Here is a 23,311-nt window from a genome sequence, read left to right on the forward strand (position 1 = left end):
CTTTAAACAGCTCCGGCTTTTATTCTGTCCTTCAACACTTGTGCAGTTACCGGTAATGCTATTCACACTAATATTATTTCGTGTTCTTTTAAGCGCATTAACTAAATACCCAGTCAGTCGAAAAGGACGGAAAACTCGCAAAACAAAACTTCCTCTACACAAACACACACCATCCGGAAAGAGAGGAGATGACATCCGACCGAAACCGGTGAGTAGAGACCCGCCTCTTGTCTGTGAAACCAGATAGTCGATTGGTTAATTTCGCTGCCACTCCATTAAACTAACATTCTGATTGGATATTGAAAAGGCGTGTTCTTCGCTCTAAACAAACTGCTCATTTCTGATTGGTCAACACGTTTTCCAATTTGCAGCCGCTTCACGTCACATGTTCAACATGGCTGCTACCAGAGAGCTGTGAAGCTGATGTAAATACTTCAGAAAACATCATGTCACTGAAGAAAGCTCTGTCTGCAGCTTCTCCACTCACTCTACGAATCGTCGCTGAATGCCCAGTGACAAAGGCAAGAGCCTGTGATCTAATTCTGCCTCACTCTGCTGTGAGCACCCCGGTGTTCATGCCTGTCGGTACTCAGGGCACTATGAAGGGAATCACTGTGGATCAGTTGGAGGGTCTTGGCTGTCAGATTTGTCTAGGAAACACATATCACCTGGGCATGAGACCGGTAGGCAAACACTGCAATAATAGCTGTTCCGTTTTACGCATGATTCATTAGACTTTATTCGTGGCTGTATTAATTCATGACAACTTTTCTTTTTCCATTTGTACTTGCTGCTGCCTGCAGGGGCCTGATTTGATTGAGAAAGCAAATGGTTTACATGGGTTCATGAACTGGAAGCGAAATCTTTTAACTGTGAGTATAGCTTTCCTGAATGAATCAATAAGTCATAGATGATGAATAGCCTACACATTCACAAAAGTACGTGATGAGCTCTGTTGAAAACGTGTGTTTCACTTTCCTCTGCTTACAGGACAGCGGGGGCTTTCAGATGGTGTCTCTTGTTAAGCTCTCAGAGGTCACAGAGGAAGGGGTGAAGTTCAAGTCCCCCTATGATGGCAAAGAGATCCTCCTTAGTCCTGAGAAATCCATCGACATACAGAACAGTCTGGGTGTGCTAAAATGATTTCAATTTGTACTAAACAACAAAGACTTGGACCTTCCCCTCAGTTTCCCATTGGCTAAAATATGGCCTCCATGTTTTTCCGTGTTCCTCCAGGGTCAGACATCATGATGCAGCTGGACGATGTGATCAGCAGTACCCTGAAAGGGCCGCGAGTCGAAGAGGCAATGCACAGATCCATCCGCTGGCTGGACCGTTGCATAGCAGCCAATAAAAATCCAGACAAACAAAACCTTTTTGCAATCATCCAGGGAGGGCTGAATGTAGAGCTGCGCAAGGCCTGTCTAGATGGTAAAAAAATCATGCACTGTGGTGATCCTTTCTCTACTACCTCTGTCCCTGTATACCTGGTATTGGTAAGCATGCTGGAGGATTGGATCATATTTGGATGGAGACTGTGAACATGTTTAAATGCCTGGAAAATTCAATTATTTAAAATAATTTGGAAAGAGGCCATATTAATTGGAAAGTTAACATGTCATGTTTATCTCCATTTCTTGTATCCATGAATGTAAATAAGCTTTTACATACCGATCCGATGAGGAAGTGCATGTGAAACAAACAGGTGGCAGGCAAAGTATCAGGAGGTGAAGAGGAATCAAGATCTTTAATATAAATCAAATATAAAAAGCATCATTTTGTGCAAAGATATGATTTTGGAATTTTGAAATATAATAGTAATATAGTAAACATTATTTTTTAACAACAAATTTCAAAGCAGAGTTACAAGTAAGTGCTTTACATGGTTAAATCAGAAGGAAAGAAAAATGTAGGACTGCAATGAAATGAAATCGGACAATAACCAAAATACAAATTTTAAATGAAAATATAATACACAGAAGTAATATGATGTGAGTGCATCAATGAAAAGTTTTTAAGAGATGTTACTAATTCTGCAAGAGGGGCACTGACTGCAACAACCCAGTCACCTTAAGTGAAGAGCACATTCATACTTGAATGTCAGGTCTAGTTGCAAATTAGCAAATTCTCAACAGTTTAAAACTGATGATGAGGTTTCAAACTTGTGCGTTGGATGTCTTCTCCCCTTTCTGCAGAAATGACTCAACGCGACGTTCCTGGTTTTGCCATCGGAGGCCTGAGTGGAGGAGAAGAGAAGAATGATTTCTGGCGGATGGTCACCCTGAGCACTGACCACCTGCCACGAGAAAAGCCTCGATACCTCATGGGTGTGGGGTAAGTTTGTTCAAATATCTCATGAGAACTGTTGTGTTTATGGTAGAGCTTTGGAAAAAATATGTAATTGCGATTCTTTTGACTGATATTGTGATATGATTCACGACAATGGAGGGAATGTTTATGTTTGCATCATTATTCTTATTTTCATTGAAAAGTGTATTAAAATGATCATGGTGGGATCTTTTCAAATATAGCGTCTCCACCGATTTGGATATTGCACTAGTACATATTACGATTTCGATAAAATACCGACTATTTGTTGATGTGCTGCAGGTATCCTGTGGACTTGGTGGTGTGTGTAGCTCTGGGATGTGATATGTTTGACTGCGTGTTCCCCACCCGCACTGCAGTAAGCTCTCTCTACCTCACACACACACACACACACACACACACACACACACACACACACACACACACACACACACACACACACACACACACTGATTATCACTTTTAAATTGTCATTTTACTTCTTATCAAAAATGAATTTTAAACTGTGTCTCTGTTTCCTCAGAGGTTTGGCTCTGCCTTGGTGCCTTGGGGATCCCTCCAGATAAAACATAACCAGTATGCCAAAGACTTCCAGCCCATAGACCCAGACTGCCAGTGTCCCACCTTGCAAGAGGTAAAGTCAAGAAAAAACTAAACATTTTTCTTCATCAGGACAGATAATTAAGTTTATAAAAGCACTGAAGTGCCTTGGTTTGATTTGTTCGCCTAGCACTCAATTACTTCTTTTTGGTATAAAGGAGGGATGTGTTGGCGATGGACGACAACCTCAATCTGTGTATTTGTTTGTAATGAATGTTTCCTGTATTTTTATGATGTCATTTCTCTGCAGTAGAACACCCAGACTTACAGCTACCTTAAATGGTCACTTTGATCTCATGTGGCTCACAATCTTCAGCCCATTTTTGATGCAAGTGGATGGTGCCTGGTGTTTAGACATGTTGTGCTGCATATATATATATATATATATATATATATATATATATATATATAACTACATTCCTGGAAAAATGTAAATAATATGCCTGGTTTCTGTTTCAGACATAGTCGGGCTTACCTCCATGCTCTGTTTAAGAGTGACACTGCAGCCACACATCACGTCACCATCCACAACATTGCCTACCAGGTCAGTATTGGAAATGTCTCTTTACAGTTATCATAACATCACAACTCCAGATTAAACATCAACAAAAACATTTTACCACTTCAACCATCATTGCTGTAGTAACGGAAATATTTCAGTAGAATCTTCTTTTTAGTAAAAAATGATTTAATCTCAAAGTGTTACTGAAAAGTGTCAAATACAAATGTGTAACAGGAAAACATTTGAGAAAAATGTCATGTGACATGATTAATAATATTTTTTTAAGGCACACTATCAATTCATTTGACTACTGAAAAACTGAAGTTAAATTAAATAAAATCTAAAAATGACTATACAAGACATTTTTATATTGTTCTATATATCTATATTTACATTTTAAATCCAATGACCTAAAGTTACCACAGTAATAATTTTTGACTGATTTCCTTATTTGCTTTAAAGAGCTGATTTCAAAAAAATAAAAGTATATTGTTTTTATTTGTATATAAAAAAATATATATATATAAATAAATGGCTTCAATAATCCTGACATGTATCAAGAGTGTTTTATCAGTCAATTTGTTTCCTGTATCTGTAATCCTGCCCCTGAGAGATATCAGCCTGAGATACAAGTTTACATAAGTGTTTCAAAGTCTTAATTGCTCTGACAGAAATCTGACAACAGATGTTGAACTTTACAAATGTACGTGACATGATTCAGATGATGTCCTCGCCTTGGTCACGGTCATTTAATCCCTCAGTACTCTCTGCAACTCAAAGTGGCACAAACTTGCTTTGCTACTCTGGCATTATCAAAACCACGAGGAGTCTCCTTTTGTGACAGAAATGTCCAAAAATAATAATGTTCATGTTAAGAAATCATATCGGATAATGTCTGATTATGCAACATGTTCATTTCTTGATTTCTTAAAAGTTTTTTCACGTTTTCCCACTCAAGCTGTCTTTTTTTTTTTAAATGGCACGTCCATGTTGGTTGGATCGTTGGACCGTCACTCTACCGTAAAATGTCGCGACAAGTATTTAATTGCTGTGAAACATTCACACGTTACCCTAAAATGTTGCCATGGTGAGCAGTAGCATGTCTCTGTTTACTCTGATGATGCGGCTCCTGTAGCACATTTCCCACTGGAGATCAATAATCACAATATTTTCCTTCTATTCATTTCTCTTCGCAGCTCACCCTGATGCTCTCTGTGAGACGAAGCATTGTGGAAGGCCGCTTCCCTGAGTTCATACAGACGTTCATGAAGCGAATGTTTCCCTCTCGTGACCAGTACCCCGGCTGGGCTGTGGACGCCCTCGCCTCCGTCAACGTTACATTGGAATAGAACTTGGAAGCCAAACGTCCTGCTCTAAAATGGGGACGTCAAACTGTGACCGAAAGATTTTATATCTTTTTAAATGACTTTATTTGTATTTTTATGGATGATTGTTTTTCTACTCTTTGTTTATATTTGTGTATGAATTGCCAGTTTGGTTGCCGACGAGGAAAATGGCTTTTGATCTGAAGGGGTAAAGCCTGGTTGTCTTCTGCTTTACTCAGCCTCTGCAAATTGTCCTCATAATGTGAGACTGAATGGGGTTTAAATGAGGTTTGAAACACATGAACTATCTCCTCTGATATGCTCCGACACTTTTTGTTGTTACCATGGCTACAGAGCTAGGCCCACCCACTTGAAATGAAATGTTTTGCCCTCCTGTGTCAACCTGGTATTTGATTTTTTTTTTCTCCCAAATGCACAAGATTAATAAATGTATATTTACTCGGCTGTTTTAACCTTCATCCTAACAGACTAGTAGTTGTCAGATGACTGTTTGAACAGATAAATGAGTCGAGCTCAGTACAGATCGTGTGCTTGTGTCATGATGACCACCAGAGGGCCAAATAGAGAGAACCAGAGCAAAGGGACTGTAAAACCAAAGGATATGCTATGTTTCCTAATAGAGTTAAAAGCAGTTCAGCTGTAAGTACAAATAACATGCAATTACAGTAGGCATATGAGCTCAAATATAGGAGTGCACAAAAGCATACATATAAAAAATGAATCCCAAACTAAGGCAGCATCTTATTAAAATAGTATAACATTATTCTTATCCATTGTTCGTCTTCATGTTCTTGTCCATTCAATGGGCAGTAATCCTGTATGACCTCTGAGTGGAGGTTTTGTTTGGAGCTTACCGAGGTGCTGCTTTATCAAGGATCTGTTGTGGGTGATTAATATTAATCATTGGCAGTTGATTTGAATAACACCTGTTGTCTGTGGCTTTGAGTCAACAGTCCTCCTAAGCACCACGTTTGAATTTCATTATGGCTTCTGTTGTGACTACAGGCTGTACAAGATTAAGCATGTGACAAGTAATGACTGGCAGGCAAACTAACATCTAAGACCATGTGGTACTGCAAAATAAATGATGTGTTTAGTGCATATTAAGAGTTTACAAGTGCTTCTCCTTAAACACAAGTGTGTATTAATGAGTTAGAATAAGAGGTAACTGAAACGTTCATAGTGGAATTGTGCTATGGTAATAGTGACTTTGTCATTTTATATTATAATAGCCCACATTCAGATTGATTTTATTGCAGGATTATGGTTCTTTTTTTCATGAGAAGCAATGCTCTCAGTAGACAATCTTCTGCCTTGACTGTATTTGATTATATTTAGCATATGGATGCTTATTGAGTGAGCAACAGCGCTCAGTTGGCAAGCTTGCACTAAATAAATTGGATGTGTCCTCATTTATATTTCAACAAGACAATTTAAAACATGTCACATGTACCTTCTTCAACTGTCTCGAAAAACATATATAACCCCATAATATGTTATATAATATAAGAAAAAGTATATAGCTCTCCATTTAGAAATGATAAATATAGCCTATACGTAAGCGTCGTTAAGATTCACGACTGAGATGCACGCAGGTTTCCACAGATGTGGGTAGATATTTTGGGGGATCACGTGTAGCCTATGAGTTTCATTATCATTCAGGATTACAGAGGGGAGTATTATGTTCATAATGTTTATTGTACAGTGTTATAGATTTTCCTTTTGTGAGTAAGGTTTGTGCAATTGTTGCTTTTAATGTATTATTCCTGAAATGAAAAGTCGTCGCAACAGAGCAGTGCTCCCCAACGGCTGGTTACACATGTTCTGTCAATGCGTCCATGCGGAGCTCAGGCAGGGAGGATGCTGCTGGTGTTGAGAGACAAACAGTTGCTTTCCAGCTGTCACAGTAAAAGTGCAGCCTCCCCCTCTACGCACCGACGGATGAACATCATCGACCTGTTGCCTCGGTGAGAAGAAAAGTAGAGCTGCGTTCTGACTGGTGCCAAACAAGGAAGAAGTTGTTGTTTTGTTTCTGTTTAAGAGGGAGATCGAAGACGATGCCATGAGGTGTATCAATGTGTTCGTTATTAATCTACGTTTTAAATAGCAGAAGGAAGAGGTACGGAGTTGGTTTTGAGGGGTGCACCTCCTCGGTTTGGAGGTGCGGTTTGCGGTGATATCTGTCTATCTCTGGGCTCTGTGGAGGAAGACCATGGTCGAACTGGAGAAGGAAGTGCTACCGCTGCCCCCTCGGTACCGGTTCCGAGACCTGTTGCTCGGGGACTGGCAGACCGACGACAGGTAAGGACTAGCATCGTTTACGCACGGCGCACTGAATCCCTTGCGCATCTGTGCGCCATGAGAACATCGTATCGCCTTGTCTATAAAGTACTCATTTGTTTTGCGTCTGCATATTCTCCCTGTGATCTCGTTGATGCAGCTTTATGAATGTGTTGGAGTATTTTACTGCCAGCTGTGCAGCTCTGTTGCTGCAACAGGTTTACTCGTTCCCCTGTGTGCGCGGAGGCGACTGTTGCTAATGCTGCTAATTCAATTTGATCCCACCAAAAGCATTACACTAATTCCACCATAAGAACAAGATACTCAAAAGAGAATGATAAGACTAATTCTTAATATTTATTTCATTTATTTTCATGTCACGCAATGTGTATATTTGAAACGTGTTTTATGTTTCAAATATACACATGTAAGATGCGCCACTTGCATGAGATCCTTTGAGACCTACAGTATGTTACCATATTTATTCTATCCATATGTAGTTCTCTTCGTGCCATAATTCCTGAGATTTGCAGTGATCCATCTGCCACCTGGACAGGCTGCTCTCTCCATCTCTGGCAATTAACCTTTGCTTCTCCATTTGTAGGGCAGACGATTGGATATGTTGTATGAAATGCATAGCTTAATTTAGCTATTTTATTATGCTGTCTAATAGAAAACCTTAACCTCAATTTCATGCTTGGTGTATCTTGTTGCTAGGTGGAAATGAGGACCAAAATACTTGCTTGTGGACTTGAGTGGGTTTTTCGGATCAGATAATTGGGAAAACTTGCTATTAAGTGATCAATCCTGGTGAAGGCATTGTCAGGCTTCACCACAGAGACACTGTTGCATGTTACCATACAGGCCTGTCAATAATGAGTATCATATTATTGAAACTATCGATCATTGTCCCTTTGGGTGATAAATCATATGATTATACTGTATATCTGTATCCCTGATTTTGCTCAGCTGAAGCCTGCTAACTCTGGTATTGCTCTTTTGGCCTTCTGTAATTTGTCAGCTATTGCCCAAGGACTAATGTTTCCGAACCAGAGTGCAGTGTGACCTCACCTGATTACAGAGGTTTAGTGGGGGGGGGGGGGGCTTACTGCTTGTTTCTTGGAAGTCCATGAGACACAAAAGGACTTCTTATTGTCCAGGCTATTCATCAAGCAAGACAAAATGAAAACAGTTGCCAACAACATGGATCATTTCAGTAACAAAATGGGTGTATAGTGACAGTGGGGCCATGATTGATTTGGTTGGTTTGGAGTCTGTTGAGACAGTTTTAGAAGACTGTGTGTGTGTGTGTGTGTTGGTGGCACAGAGGTGCTGTTATACCCTCTAAACACTTGTGATGTGGATGAGTGTTTTGAGTCTGTTGATCACTTTAAGCGCTCCACAAGGGGCTGAGGTTTAGATTAAACTTGTGTAGGCTGTGTATGTTACATTTCTTCTGTCATATTTCAAAGCTCTAATGTCCAGTGCACACATTCTCCCTTTTTCAAATCCAGACACATTTAGTCCTTTGTATCTCTGACAGTGACAGAAAGCTTAATTACGGCTGAATCCAACAGTTTGTGTGCCGTGGTCCATTAATCCAGGAGTAGCTTTAACTAACATCATCAAAGAACCAGGCGGTCCCAACGGGCGCAGGTGCACAGATAGCTCCGTACAGTATCAACGCGCCCCAGCACAGACACTCTCACACATCAAAATGTCAACATGTGTACGCATAATTTATCTCCACAATGGTGGCACTCTCCTCTGGGAAAACTTACATTACTGAGCCTTATAATCCCTCTTCTGTCATCCTCTGTGGGCCTTCTCCCTGATGCCCTCTCCTCTCAGCCTCTCACCACCTCAACCCGACACCACCCGACATCACCTGCTCCCTGTCCTCTTCTACATCTTAGTTCTGATTGAACTAAGATGCCTCCAAGACCATACCATTTTCCCCTTTCGTGGAATACATTTTACTGCAGCCACTGAAAGCCTCTCAATTTCCAGTGCAATTTTTTAAAGATGGGAATTGATTTTAATAATTTATTTTACACACAGGGATCTCCTATCTCCTTATTGTATTATTACTGGTATCTGTAGTGCAGGGGTGTTAAACATACGGCCCGCGGGCCAACACCGGCCCGCCAGAGGGTCCAATCCGGCCCACGGGATGACTTTGCAAAGTGTAAAAATGACAGAAAAGACATTAACTGCAATTATTCAATAAAAGTGCTATTTCAAATTTTTCCACAAAATGTTTTGTGCCTGTGTAGATACACTGTGATCTGTACGTTGTAATGCACACGTGTAAATGATCAACTGAGGCATAATATTGTTGAAATTGCACTTGTTTTTCTTAAGAAACTTTAGGTTTTTCTTACATAATGTTTTGTAAAAAGATAGTTCATTAAATTTGAACATTTTCAGAATGTACTTGTCACTTGACGTTCATGGGCATGTGGCCCCTGAACGCATCCTTTTTCTACCTCTGCCAGTGTTTAGATTCTTTTTGTTTTGTGAACCTGTGTCCTGGTGTGTGTGTGTGTGTGTGTGTGTGTGTGTGTGTGTGTGTGTGTGTGTGTGTGTGTGTGTGTGTGTGTGTGTGTGTGTGTGTGGGCCTTCAAGTGTATATTAATAAATATGTTTTACTTTAATTTTAACGGCTTGAAACAGGAAATGGCCAAAACATGTTAGGCTTTGTCCTTCACAAGCCAGCTTTGGCTTTGTATCTAATTTGAGTCAAATTGGAACAAACAGAAATTGACTTTATCTCTGGAGTTCCCATAACCCATAACCTCGAGGTTGTGCCTGATACTTGATTGGTAATGTGTATCCTGCTGTTACAGAAATGTATCAATTTCCCTGAAGTGGGAACATTTTAGCTTTACTGTTCTGTTTACACCAACACCATTGATATGTTCTGGCAGTAAGTCAGAGGCTTCTGGTTTGAGGAAATGCCAGATGACTAAACGATGATGAGGAGTTTGCTTAAAATGAACATTAAACTAAGCCCTGAAATGTATGCTTGTTGATTATCAGCATTTGACTTTGTGTAAAGCGTATCACAGCCTGGTTAAAGCTGTAAAGTAAACTAGCATTCTATAAACACACATGTGACACTCAGCACAGCTCGCATACCTTATTTGTTACAAGTGAAATGAAATACAGCAGAGTCTTTACAATAGACAGCCTCAGTGGGAGTTTTCCTCAGAGTGCAGGATTATCATACAAATGACAGCCTTTTGTCCTTAAAACAATCTCTTATTGGCTGTCGCCTCCACATCTTCTTTCGCTCCATCTCTGTCTCAAGCTCTCATCCATCCTTTATCCCTGAGCTCCTACTCCCTTTTGCCTCCTTCGTAATTCTTTCAGTCAAGCCTTAATCTAGTAAAACCAATGTAAAACATGATCCATCAATATTGTCAATATTCAACCCGTTTTAGCTTGCTTTCACTTCTCCATAATGTGGACGCCGGAGTCCTTTAGTGAGCAGAGCCAGAGCTGGCATAAAAGGAAGTTATTAGCGATACAAAATGTATGATGAAAAGAATCACTCTGAGAAAAGGTGATTTTATCAGATGTGAGGCTGGGTGACAGAAGGTGTGATGTGGGAGCATGCAGACCTCATAACGCATGATTCTGCTGGTAAACATCAGTGAAGTTAACTGGAAAAACAACCAGTTGCTAATGGAAATCAGCGTAGTCGATTGGGAGCTGGGGGAACTTGAGTAGGATAGGCTAATAAAACCTGCATCAGACCTGGCGAATGTCCCTTCCTATTAATTAAAAAGAAGCGTCTGAAAACATCATGCTAATTAGTACTGACCAAGAGGAAAGGTTGCCTGTAGGCCTGAACATTAAAGATGGGTCCGCCGTGAGAACAAATGAGAGGGCACGGTTAGAGGATGGAGGGCTCGTATACAGTCTAATTTTGCTGCACAGAATATTGTGCACATGTTGCCTGGCGAACATGAGCCGCCGCTCTCTTTGTGACGAGGCATTACCTGAAGGCAGAATGAGATACACTTCAGTGCGGTCGTACAATCAGACTTTATTAAGTTTGTATTCTTTGTTCCTTCAGCAACCCCTTGCACCCTGAGGCTACGTGTGGATAATTAATACTGTATATACGGTATATGTTAAATCATCATTATCATTGATTAGCAATAGACCAAGGATGTAGAGAAAGCAGTGCAGGGTGTGTCCCTGGTGCTCAGACACATGGTTCTTTTATTTTTAGAGCTTTTTCTGCCACCACTGGGCTTTAATTAGCTAGATATTGAACTCCCTAACCAGCCTTTCGGTTAGATGAGCACTGTCAACACAAGAGCTTTCCTGCTGTGGACACTAACACAGCCATGGGGCCAACAAGCGTGAGTCCGAGCACTTCTGGGCTGTAGCGGTGTTGGATGTAGCTTGAAGACCCCGTGGCATCAGAGTGGGGGCAGGGAGTTGCTGTGCCACGCTGTTGTGGGGGATCACAAGCATAGTCGTCCACTGATCGCAGCTTCTCTATTCCCAAACTGTGTTAGCTTAACACACCACAGGACTTTCAAACCCAAGCAGCCCCAGAGATACAACAGAGATAGGCAATAAAGAGGATTCATCTCATGTTTCGCTCCTTTTGTGTCGCACAAGTCATTGACAAAGCGGAGATTTGAAACGGATTGATATCCCATGTTGATTTGATCAAATGTTAAATGTCTGCGCACACCCAAGGCTAATGTAATCCGAAGGGATAGAATGTCATTGGATGGCTTTTAATAGAGCTTGTGCATCACTTTAACCCATATTTAGTTTCACGTTAGAGGGATGATTGTGGCGTTTGAACAAATCATGGACCCAGGTATTGCTTTTTTGTGAATTAAACACTGAAGCCTCTGTCGTGTTCTGTTCGTCCTTCGGCACAACAAAGTAGTAAATAGTAACTAATAAATAGTGAATAGTCATATCAGGAAAGGATGAGGCAAGGCTGGTTTAAATCAGAGACTTCCACTGATGATGTATGGAGAGTTTGAATCTATGGGAGCCCAGACGTGAAGGCTGCCGTGCACGCTTATTTACTGTCAATGCAATGTGGGACGCACACACATTTATTGTTAATGATGGCTGTCGTATGCATTTCCCCGGCTAGTAGAGAGAGAGAGAGAGATTGTTGGATAAATCGACCGGTTGATTTTCTCCCTTTTCAGTTATATAAAAAGACAAGGAGAGAAAGAGACTCTTTAAAGGTCTCACTCATCATTACGCTTTTTATGAAAGTAATTTCTTGTTCAATTGGAGTTTTCAAATTGTATTTGTGGCAGCGATGAGTGTTATTAAAGAAATGATTTTCATCTGACGCTTCAGTCAGCATGAACGTATTCATTGTCAGCGCTAAGAGAAAAATTTCCCTTTTTACTTCTTTATTCATCTCCACCTGCCATTAGCACAGTGTGATGGTTGTGCATCTGGGTCAGGGACAATGTTCTGTCGATCACTGGTTGGATGAAGTGCACCTTGCCTCTCTTGAACCTGTTAGAGCGATGTGATGTTCAATTTAGTTGCCTCTTGTCATCCTATTGAATTTCTCCTGCCCTCATTTATGTATATTATTATTATTATTATTATTGCGTGTCCTTTTCTTAAAGGGTCCCCCGTTCACCCCTTCATCTCAGGCAATACAGTAAGCTGAGTAATAAACTTCAAACTGGTTTATGGCCATCAGCATTTCTCCATGTGTCTTCCAATAAACAGGAACAGCTTCTTTAAAAAATAACATTTCCACTGGTGCTTTTAATACGATAAAAATATTAGTATTCATCTTAGCTCTTACCTTTTCTAGTCTGTACATCTTATAAATATTTGAATAAATGCCAGGACAGATCTTTGTTTTGTTTCCGTATCGCAGCAGTGATAGAGCTGACAGGCAGCCTCTACCTGAATTTGTATCCATATTTATGATAGATCTTTGTCTTTATGTGTCCATTCGGATTCATCTCTTCTCTTTCCACACAGCATGTTTTAATATTTATTCCTTTTTTTTTTTTTTCAAAGGCTTTCTCCAAATATGAATTTCTATTCCAAATCTCCAAATTAATTAAAGAGAATTCATTTCCTCTTACTGTGAGGTTTTGTGTGGAGGTTGTGATCAGCCAATGCTGTGCGCATAGATTTGGGTTTCTTTAGTCTCTTCCACTGTGTCATTAGAGGGACAGAGCTGTTTCATTACGGAGCACAGGCATGGGTGGAAACAGCAGCAGGACAAGGTTCACCCTCTCTCAGAGATCCTCCTCCGCATGTCCCCCTCTGTCTCTCTGTCCATCTGTCTGCGTCTCTCTCTCTCTCTCTCTCTCTCTCTCTCTCTCTCTCTCTCTCTCTCTCTCTCTCTCTCTCTCTCTCTTTTACACTTCAACTTCAAATGCAAATTCTCTCCCCAGGCTTCATGTTCTCGTGTTTCCAGCTGTTAAAGCTGCTGTACTTGCTTTATTAAAGCCCATGAGATAATCTTGGAGTCCTGACTAAAAAATAAATATTTAATAAACCTATATCTTAAATGAAGAGCAAGAGCGGAGAGCAAGAGAGGAGGACGTCTTTGGGGGTTATTCTCTCATGGGGAATTCTACACGACACATTAAAATAGTTCTACATTAATCCGGCGACATGTGTTTTCTTTCTATGCAACAGTTTCCCAAAGCAACAGTTATCTAATCATTTATTTCCTCCGTGCTTTTTTGGAGGGCCTTGGGGTGCTGATATGTGGACTATTGCCCAGAGGTGCCATTGTGATGCGCTTGTGTGTCTTATGTTTTGAAATAATTCTCTTTATGAGTTTTTATTGTATTTTTCTCCCCCCCCCCACACCTTCCCTTAGATTAAAGATCCCGACTCTCCATCCATCCCACAGCTCAAGTCTTTTATTGGGCTATATTTCCACTTTATCCTCTGTTGTACACTCAAGTGGAAAAGCCTTCACTTAGAGAAACACATCAAGGGCAAAATGACCTCTGAAATTATCCCCTTCTTGTAGGAAGTTATCACAGCTTCCTCTCACACAGTGAAGAGGCTTTGAGGACTTTGATGAATGAAGAAATGAATGAAACTTATGTCACCATAAAGGTTTAGTGTTTAATTCTGAGCCACCTGCTCCAAAGAAATAGGGGAAAGTATTTCACCTCTAAACTGGATCCATACAATCTCTAATGTTTATATTTTAGTTGTATTTATTGTATTTGACTGCTAATTTCAGATATCTCTGCATCTGTTTGAATGTTTTAATTTTAAATTATGGCATATCAATAAGTGCCTTAAGGAAATAACAAACTGGCAATAGGAAACAGGAGGTTTGGCAAATACTAGACTAACACTGTCATGGCGAGACGAGGAGCTGCCTGATGGATTCGGTTTTAAAAGAAGACATTTAGCTTAAAGGAAAGCAAACATAAAATATTTGAACATGTTGGTTTGTTATGAAGATGATAACTCAAAACTTGACACAGTGGAGCTCTTAAGAAGACCTGCAACACGTCCATCATTGTGCTAGGGTTAGTACTTTATCGATGGTCGGTTAGGCTACTTTAGAAATGTTAACGTGTCCCAGATGACTGTTTACCCTCCGCACATTGTGAAAAGTAATTCAATCATCTTGATTACATCATCATTGGAATAACACTATATGTGATACTTCTAATTCTAATTAAATGTGAAGAAGGGTGTCTTGGCGGTGTCTTGTAAATTTTCAAGCGTGTGTTTTCTCATCTAAGGAGAAACCAATATCCTGATCACTTCTGCCTGCTTTGAAGCTTTAGCGGGGGGGTTTTCCACAGGAGAATATATTATGCAGCATGGAAAAACTGTTTACTTGCTGTTTTTAGTCTCAGAACATCATGCAAACCATTTGTAATCCCCCAAATTTTGATTATGACCTATAAAAATAGTCTCTGATTTGCACAGTTACACTAATTTAGCAAGAAATGACATAATGCCGGAGCATGTAACTGTTCTTATGTGGATGAGTATTATTACTTACTTTATATAGTATAATGGGTCTGTGCTACCTATTGATTGTTTGAGTGTCCTGTGCATGAAAGAACTCATATATGGTTGATTAGCTCAGTACAACTCACACACACACACACACACACACACACACACACACACACACACACACAAAACAAACTCTTTCCTTACTTTACCTCTTCGCCACTGTCTATTACTGCAAATACTCCAGGGTGTCCCATCTCTACAGCCCAGAGGTGTAACTGACCCGCCCCCCCCCCCCCCCCCCCCCCCCACTGTGCGTATCTGCATATTATTTTGTTTTGAATCGCGTGTATATGCAAAAGCCTTATTGTCAGCAGGCTGCTCAGAGCGAAGGGAGCCGTCAACAAGTTGGAGCGGGGTATCGGCTCAGACGGCTGAACACACTTCACAAGTGTGTGTTTGCTCACATCTGCTCATGTGAGAGGGAGGGGAAAAGACAACGAATCCTGTGTTGCCATAGCAACAAAGAGGAAAATTATACCCCTTTAATGTAGCTGGGAAAGTGTGGCGGTGGCTTTGGTGTGTTTGTCTCTGACCATGTGGGATGCTGGTATAGCATCACTCTGGAACCCTGGGAAGACCCCCCCTTCCCCTTCCCCTTCCCCTTCCCTCCCTCCTCGTCTCTTCCTCTTCCAGCAGACAGAATAGATTGCAGTTGTTCTGCCTCTCTTTCATCTGTCTGTGTGTTGTGAGGAGACCACCAGCGAGCCGAGCGTGGCGTTTTTCATCCTCGACCTGAGTCATCCACTCTTCCCTCCATAGGATGAAAGGAGAGCTACTGAGAATTCTCCCCTGAGGTGGTCCGACAGGAAATACAGTCACCGTCGGTCTGTCTGCTTATGTGCCTGTACACATGTAAGAGCTGTCTGAAGAGTGTCTCTTTGTCATTTTAATCATGCCTCTCCATGGGCCTCCATGTCCGATGGGCTTGTGAATGGTCAAATAATGACCCCGTTACAGATGTGTATTTTAGGCCTGTGTGCGTACAGTGGATGTGTGTGTCCCTCTAACAGGAGGGTGCCAGAATGGAAAAGGGAGAAAGAGCAGTAATTATGGCCTCCCATGTTCAGCCGAAACATCAGAGGGAAGTAATTTGTTGCTCTATATTTAATCAGTGGAGATAACGAGACTGACTGCAGCTGTCTGGGCATACAAGCAGGAACACCATTTCCTCCGAAACCCATTAGACTTTAATGGAGCCAGCCACAGTGTCTTATTTCCATACTTTTCAGTGTTCAAATAATCATTAACACCCCTTTCTCCCTCCAATTTGCTCAATTGTACACTTTATTTTCCTCATCTTTTGTTCTATTCTCTTTTATCTCCCAGCCCTCTACTTGTTCCTTCTCTTGTGTGCTTTGTGCTAACTGCATACAATAAGTAGTTTTATCTCTTCAATCACTTTTTTTTTGTCTCTTTCACCCTCCCCTCCCATCTCTGTCCCTGCCCATCTCTCCGTCCCTCTCTTAGGGTGCAGGTAGAGTTCTATGTGAATGAGAACACTTTCAAGGAGCGCCTCAAGCTGTTCTTCATCAAAAACCAAAGATCCAGTGAGTTGCCTGTGTTTGCGGTCACACTTTCTCTGTCTGCCTGTTATCTTTCTACAGGACTTGCTCTTATGATGCGTTTCATTTCTGTGTGTGATGTTCTTGCACTGCATTTCATCACCAGTCTTTGTGACTCTTTTATACGTCTGTGTCGTGATTACTATTTCTCTGTGGACTCATTTATATTTATACTATATTTTAGATTTATTTTCTACTGCATGCATAAGTCAACTTTAGTTAACTTGAAGTAGAAACAGGTTTGTATTTGGTCATTTGACATGAACAAATAATTATAGCATTCATCCCTTTTTATTAAGGGGTTAATCACTGTTTAAATAAGACAATTGAATAGTAATATAAACTGAGGTGTAAGGGATATAAGATTAACTTTCAGCAGAAAAGATACGTATGTAATACTATATATATTTTCTACTACATTAATCCAACCATTGTCAACCATGGCTGCACATGCTTTATTGAAAAGATGTGATGAATTGTTTGCACTAGTGAGCTTTTGGGTAGTGATGATAAATGGCTCACGAGCTGCCGTTTGTTCCCCGGACCTATTCTGTTTTGTTTTTTATTTAATACCTTTATTAGTTTCTTAGGTGCATAGAGCAAAGAATCCTACAGAGCTTTTATTCAGTGTTGTATTTTTAAGTCATGCATATTAAAAACAACAGTAATCATATTCAAAGTTAAATTAAATGTTGTATATTCAGCTGCTATTTATTCATTTATTTTCCTTCGCAGGTCTGCGAGTGCGAATGTTTAACTTTTCTCTGAAAGTGCTGAGCTGCCTTCTCTACATTGTCAGAGTCCTATTAGACAACCCGCAAGACGGAAGACAGGACTGGTGAGAGAAATGGAGATAACATGGGCTTAATGTGGCGAAACAAAGTCTTCTTAGTGTGGAGGCCTGATAGCAGGAACAAGTGCACCAGGTCAATAGATGAGATAACGGTGTGGAAAGAGTATCCCCTAAAAGGAATGTGTGTCAGATGTTGTTGGGAGAAGAGATGTGGTGGAGATGCAATCAGGAAAGTAAATTGACATCTGGACTTAGCTGAGGGTCCAGTTTTAGTGAGAGAAGCTGGACAGGAAGTCACTTTCATTACCATTTTCTGTGTTTCATCCTCCCCTGCAGCGTGAGCGGCGCAAACTGCACCAAACAAAACACAACATCCCGTCCCTGGAATGAGTTTGACTGGTAAGCATGCAAGTCTCTAATTAGGAGTGATGGCTTCGGCCTGCGGACCAGGAGCATGAAATGGCGCACCCTGGAGGACTGCTATCCCCTACACCGGCCCACTGGTCGGAGACGTCGTATAATGCAATCAATGCACAATGCTGATATTGAGCATTAAAGATCTACATTCATTTGTCACAATCAAACTGTATGGACTACCTGTCAACATAATATGTATGTAATGCCCGTGCAGCCTAATCAACAGCGATCTAGTGGAGATAAAGCATGTAATCTACGAGAGAGGGAGTGAAACCAGGAAGTGTGCATGGAGGCTGCAGCCATGTCTCCTGCTCAGGGACCTATGATCTAATTGGTGGCTGGTGACACTGGCTAAGCTCTGGCTCCAAATGAATAAGGAGGCTGACAGGGTGAGCTCAGGAAAGGGATGGGCCGCCTCCTGCTCCAGGCAGCAGACACGTAGGAGAAAATCAGAGCGCAGGCAGGCAAGCAGCCATGATAAGCCCCAGGGTGTCTTTTAAGAAAAGAAACGTCCTTTTCTCTCACTGTAAGGCTGTATATTTCCATTTGGATGTGTGAATATTACTTTTCTCCAACAATATGAGCACATTGGCAGCTGTGCACTCCACTGCTGTTCAGTTGTAAACGGCATAATTACATTTTTAACTAGTAACCTGAGTTGTGTTCATGGTCCCCATTGTGTCATTGTGTTGGGCTGAAAGTCATTTTAATATGTTGTCCTTTCAAATGACCTCTGTCTAATTTTTGTCAATTCTTTTATGCCACGTCTCTCACCTCTACTCTCTATTCTTTCCCTTTCTTCCGCTCTGTAGGAAACTGATCATCTGGGTGGATAGACCTCTACCGCTGTGGGTGCTGCAGGTCAGAGAGATCTCACACTTCTGTCTCACACAAGTGCATGTCATCATTTCTGCATTCATTTTTATCGGTTTGTCGCCATCACACTGCAACTGATTTCCGGACTTCAATAGAATCAGATCATTTAACCTGACAACACATTTGCACTTACAGTATGATCACACACACACACACACACACAAACACACAGTCAGACTGTCTTTTGCTTCACTTAAATCTGTTCCCTCTGAAGCTCAATCATCAGCAAGCCAACTGTTTCCACCCACGCTCTCCTCTTCCTTCTCTGCGACTCCTAATTTCTCTCTGCTCTGGTCACTCCCCGACTCCTCTCTGTCTGCATCTCTCAATTTCTCTAATATTCTCTCTCTTTTTTCTTTTTTTTTTGCAGGTGCTTGTGGCTTTCATCAGCTTTTCAGAAACCATGTTGCTCGTGTATCTCAGCTATAAGGTGAGTTACTCACAACCCACAACAGCCAATCTGAAGCCTTTTTGTGATGTCTGTGACTATGATGTCTACAAATGTGTGTGCGGGAGCGAGCATGCATACAATATGCTTAAAGGTGCCGTTTGTCCACTTTGCACTTCTCTGTGTGTGTTAACTCGTGTTTTCCTTGCATTTGGAAAGACCCTCAGCGGGCCTTGAGGCCTCCTTAGCACCACCCTGCTATTGACACATCAGAGAGACTTTAGGGACGGCCCATGTGTTGCTGTAGCGGGGGGGGGGCGATCTATCAACGGGTTGCCCTGCTTTTGATGTACCTGACAGTATAAACCTATAAAGGGCTCACTCTGCAGATTACTCTGGAGGCTAGAGACCTTAACATTTAGCGCTGACTGATTCCTGTGGACATACTCTGTGCCTGTCCACCTACACTAGTCCGATTTAGGTCAGCCATATGCAGGTGGGAGACGCATAAAAACAACCATGGCTGACATCTTAATCGAACAGCAAAGCTTAGAGGAAACTGAGTAATGCTGTTTCTTCTCTCAAAGACCACAAGGGAGATGTTTAACCCTTAAACATCCCAATCAATTCTATGGCGCTAAATTTGTTCCCTCCCACCTCGCGCGAATCGTTTCCTGCTATGTGGTAATTCCTGAAGGTCGCCATGACAATGGGGTTTCCTGACCCCTTATGTGTGTGGTTTGTGTTTCCAGGGCAACGTTTGGGAGCAAGTATTACGTGTCCCCTTCATACTGGAGATGATCAGCGCCATTCCCTTCATGATCACTGTGAGTGGAAAGACCGGCGGCACTCGAGCATCGCACAACACACATTCCATGTTTAACACCGACTACAGTACTACAGAGAGGATATCACAACAGGCACATGCTCACAGAACGCCTTTCCTTTTGGGAGAAATCCTGTGACCGTATGCAACATATGAAAAAACATGAGGAGGCAGCCAAGCAGACTGACGCTCTCTCTTCTTGACAGGTGATTTTACCCTCCTTCAGAAATCTCTTCATTCCTGTGTTTCTCAATTGCTGGCTGGCCAAACACGCTCTGGAGAACATGATAGTGAGTGAAGCACCTCCCTACCCAATTCTTTTTTATTGCTTTCATCTCAACATCTCTGTTATGTTCTGTTTGTTGGCTTGCCACTGCCCCGCTCTGTCTGTGCCATTTCAAGCTCACCAGTTTATTGTGCAATGAAGGCAAATCAGTTACAAAACATTTAAACTTGCACCTTGGGCTTGGTATTGACATTTTTCCCATTCCTTGCCTCCATCTGTCCTATATCATCCGAGCTTGCTGCACATTTTTTAATAAGCTGTCTCCCTCTTTGCTACATTTGGTGCGTTTTTATATTTCATCCCTTGTTTTTTATTTTATCAAAACTGCATCAACTGCATTTTATCCTCATTTACCACTTTAACAAAGCCGCATTTGGGCGGTTGTGGTTTTCCATATTCATATCTGGGTCTGTCTCTCTGCAGAATGATCTCCACAGGGCAATCCAGCGGACGCACTCAGCCATGTTTAACCAGGTGGTGATACTCATCAGCACACTGGTCTGCCTCATGTTTACGTGGTGGGTACCCTCGCTGCTGCTGACACTGAACTGAAAGAGCGGAAGCTATGAAAAAAAAAGATAGAAAAATAAGAGCCTTTAAATGGAGGTTGGACAGGAAGTGGAAGGTGTCACATTTGTGGGCAGGGTGAGAAAAGGAGCAGAGAAGCAAAGCAATAGTGTGATACATGTAGAAGAACATTATATAAGAGAATTTAAAAAATGCTGCGTTTCGAGCTAAAAGATGAAAAGACAGAGAGCAGAGAGGTAATTGGTAACTGTCAGAGTGAGATAGTGCTCTGAAATGACAACTGGCGATTGCTTCAGTGCAGTGGAGGATGTGACAGCTTGCTGTATATCTGCAGTGAAAGCCTGAGCTAATCCAGAAGATCCTACAGGCATCATGAATTAAGCTCTGACCATTTCAGGGTTGACATTTGTCTGTTGGCTCATCAATCCTTTAAAGGACACAATAAAACGCGGGGCTTGCACTCGCACACCTATATACACAAATATACAGTGTCCCACAAAGGCGCTGAAGCATGCATCCACCCCCATCTCCACAGTCACACATACTCACGCAGGCGTGAACTACAGCTCTCCAAGTATAATGGCCCCCACAGGCACCTATACTTCACCCAGCATGTGAAGTCTGATGTAATTCACTTCCTCTTCTCCATCTTTCCAACCCTTCCGACCACCATCAGCATCTGCGGTATCCAACACCTGGAGCGAGCGGGCAACAACCTGACCCTGTTTGACTCGCTCTACTTCTGCGTGGTCACCTTCTCCACGGTGGGATTTGGAGACGTCACCCCCCAGATCTGGCCCTCGCAGCTCCTGGTGGTCATCATGATCTTCGTGGCGCTCATCGTGCTTCCCATCCAGGTGAGAAACAATAGTGATGACCTCTAACACAATCACAGGCAGTAGATGTGATTCAGAGGAAGAGCTAACTATTTCACACAAAGCTTTTGAGGTGAGTTTTCAAAAGTGATCCAAACTTATTGATTTGATGAGTTGAGAAGCCCGAAAGGAAAAAAACGCATCTCACCTGCCTTATATTTTATTTTTAATTTAACTTTTGGAGCAGCCAACAGCGCTCTGCCAGGCTGTCCTGTAATATTCAAGTGTACAAATCTAAGATAAACCGAGCACATACGCACTTACAGGACTGTCTCAGAAAATTAGAATATTGTGATAAAGTTCTTTATTTTCTGTAATGCAATTAAAAAAACAAAAATGTCATACATTCTGGATTCATTACAAATCAACTGAAATATTGCAAGCCTTTTATTATTTTAATATTGCTGATTATGGCATACAGCTTAAGAAAACTCAAATATCCTATCTCTAAATATTAGAATATCATGAAAAAGTATACTAGTAGGGTGTTCAACGAATCACTTGAATCGTCTAATTAACTCGAAACACCTGCAAGGGTTTCCTGAGCCTTGAAAAACACACGCTTGGTTCAGTAAACTAAATCACAAGTATGGGGAAGACTGCTGATCTGACTGCTGTCCAGAGGACCATCATTGACACCCTCCATCAGGAGGGTAAGACACAAAAAGAAATGTCTCAAAGAGTTAAGCTGTAAGCCATAATCAGCAATATTAAAATAATAAAAGGCTTGCAATATTTCAGTTGATTTGTAATGAATCCAGAATGCATGACATTTTTGTTTTTTTAATTGCATTACAGAAAATAAAGAACTTTATCACAATATTCTAATTTTCTGAGACAGTCCTGTAGCTTGGGATAGCTTTGGGATCCGCAAAAGCTATTTTGTTTTCTTTGGTAAGATGATTACAGTAAAGCTTTCTCTGTTAAGACTAATAATTATCATATTTTCCCCCTTGCACAATAATGTGATGACTCACTTCATCCTACATAGGTCTGCCACACTATTTTTACTCCAAGAACAGAACAGTGAGAGTGTCTTCCTTCCTTCCTTCCCAAAAGATTTAAAAGTGCTAATGGGATGACTTTCCTTTGCGTGTGTATACTGTGCCTGCAGTCAGAGGAGGGCAGGAAATCACACACAACAATTCACAAATGACTGACATTCATATTTTGTTGCAAATTGGATTTCTTTTGTGACGACGCTACACGTCTTTGATAGCTTTTCTTTTTTTGATCTGGTCACATAAGCAGTAGGTGTAGGGCTGCATCCTACGCAGCGTTATGGCTGTTGAACACACTCTCACTGTTTTGTTTTTCCCATCAGCTGTGACTGGGTGGTAGACAAAAACATTCACAAAAGACATAAGCATGAAGAAACTTTTGCTTGACTTGCACAAACCGACTCATAAAGAAATTGCAATCTGTTTATCATCAACATGGATGCCATGTCATCCTCACCCGCTCCCTCTCCCCATCTTTCATCCATAAATACCCCTTGACATTTAGAAACTGGCCCCAACCCCAACCCCACCTGTGTGTGTGTGTGTGTGTGTATGTGTCTGTGTGTGTGTGTGTGTGTGTGTGTGTGTGTGTGTGTGTGTGTGTGTGTGTGTGTGACTCCTGCCATGATCCACAGAGCACATCAGGATTCAACTCCTGTCTTTTTTTCTTATTTC

General features: G+C 41.4%; 2 protein-coding genes across 6 annotated transcripts in view; both read left to right on the plus strand.

The window, feature by feature from the left end:
- Window positions 1-23: 23 nt before the first annotated feature.
- Window positions 24-5,676, plus strand: qtrt1 (queuine tRNA-ribosyltransferase 1). 3 transcript variants are annotated; one of them, XR_003832604.1, is made up of 10 exons: window positions 24-208; window positions 372-683; window positions 804-872; window positions 991-1,129; window positions 1,237-1,431; window positions 2,196-2,334; window positions 2,611-2,686; window positions 2,852-2,962; window positions 3,388-3,472; window positions 4,627-5,676. XR_003832604.1 is itself a non-coding variant. In XM_029436888.1 (10 exons), the coding sequence occupies exons 1-10, from the start codon at window positions 56-58 to the stop codon at window positions 4,777-4,779; spliced, it is 1,431 nt and encodes a 476-aa protein (XP_029292748.1). In that variant the 5' UTR covers window positions 24-55; the 3' UTR covers window positions 4,780-5,676. The 3 variants fall into 3 exon arrangements, 1 of the variants encoding a protein (XP_029292748.1); XM_029436888.1 differs by having other exon boundaries at window positions 2,852-2,952; window positions 3,379-3,472; XR_003832605.1 differs by lacking the exon at window positions 24-208 and having other exon boundaries at window positions 359-683.
- Window positions 5,677-6,676: 1,000 nt separating this feature from the next.
- Window positions 6,677-23,311, plus strand: part of kcnt2b (potassium sodium-activated channel subfamily T member 2b) — a 32,898-nt gene continuing 16,263 nt past the window's right edge. For 2 of the 3 annotated variants that reach the window (XM_029436856.1, XM_029436857.1), the window contains exons 1-10: window positions 6,677-7,077; window positions 16,552-16,631; window positions 17,382-17,484; window positions 17,776-17,838; window positions 18,669-18,717; window positions 19,103-19,162; window positions 19,873-19,947; window positions 20,153-20,236; window positions 20,656-20,750; window positions 21,437-21,617. In XM_029436856.1, coding sequence (XP_029292716.1) covers window positions 6,989-7,077; window positions 16,552-16,631; window positions 17,382-17,484; window positions 17,776-17,838; window positions 18,669-18,717; window positions 19,103-19,162; window positions 19,873-19,947; window positions 20,153-20,236; window positions 20,656-20,750; window positions 21,437-21,617 — 879 coding nt within the window. In that variant the 5' untranslated portion in view covers window positions 6,677-6,988. Of the gene's footprint in view, window positions 7,078-16,551; window positions 16,632-17,381; window positions 17,485-17,775; window positions 17,839-18,668; window positions 18,718-19,102; window positions 19,163-19,872; window positions 19,948-20,100; window positions 20,237-20,655; window positions 20,751-21,436; window positions 21,618-23,311 lie in introns of those variants that run through there. The other variant, XM_029436858.1, reaches the window with a different exon arrangement.

Source organism: Cottoperca gobio, chromosome 8 (genome assembly GCF_900634415.1).
Source record: "Cottoperca gobio chromosome 8, fCotGob3.1, whole genome shotgun sequence".
NCBI classification, from domain to species: Eukaryota; Metazoa; Chordata; class Actinopteri; order Perciformes; family Bovichtidae; genus Cottoperca; species Cottoperca gobio.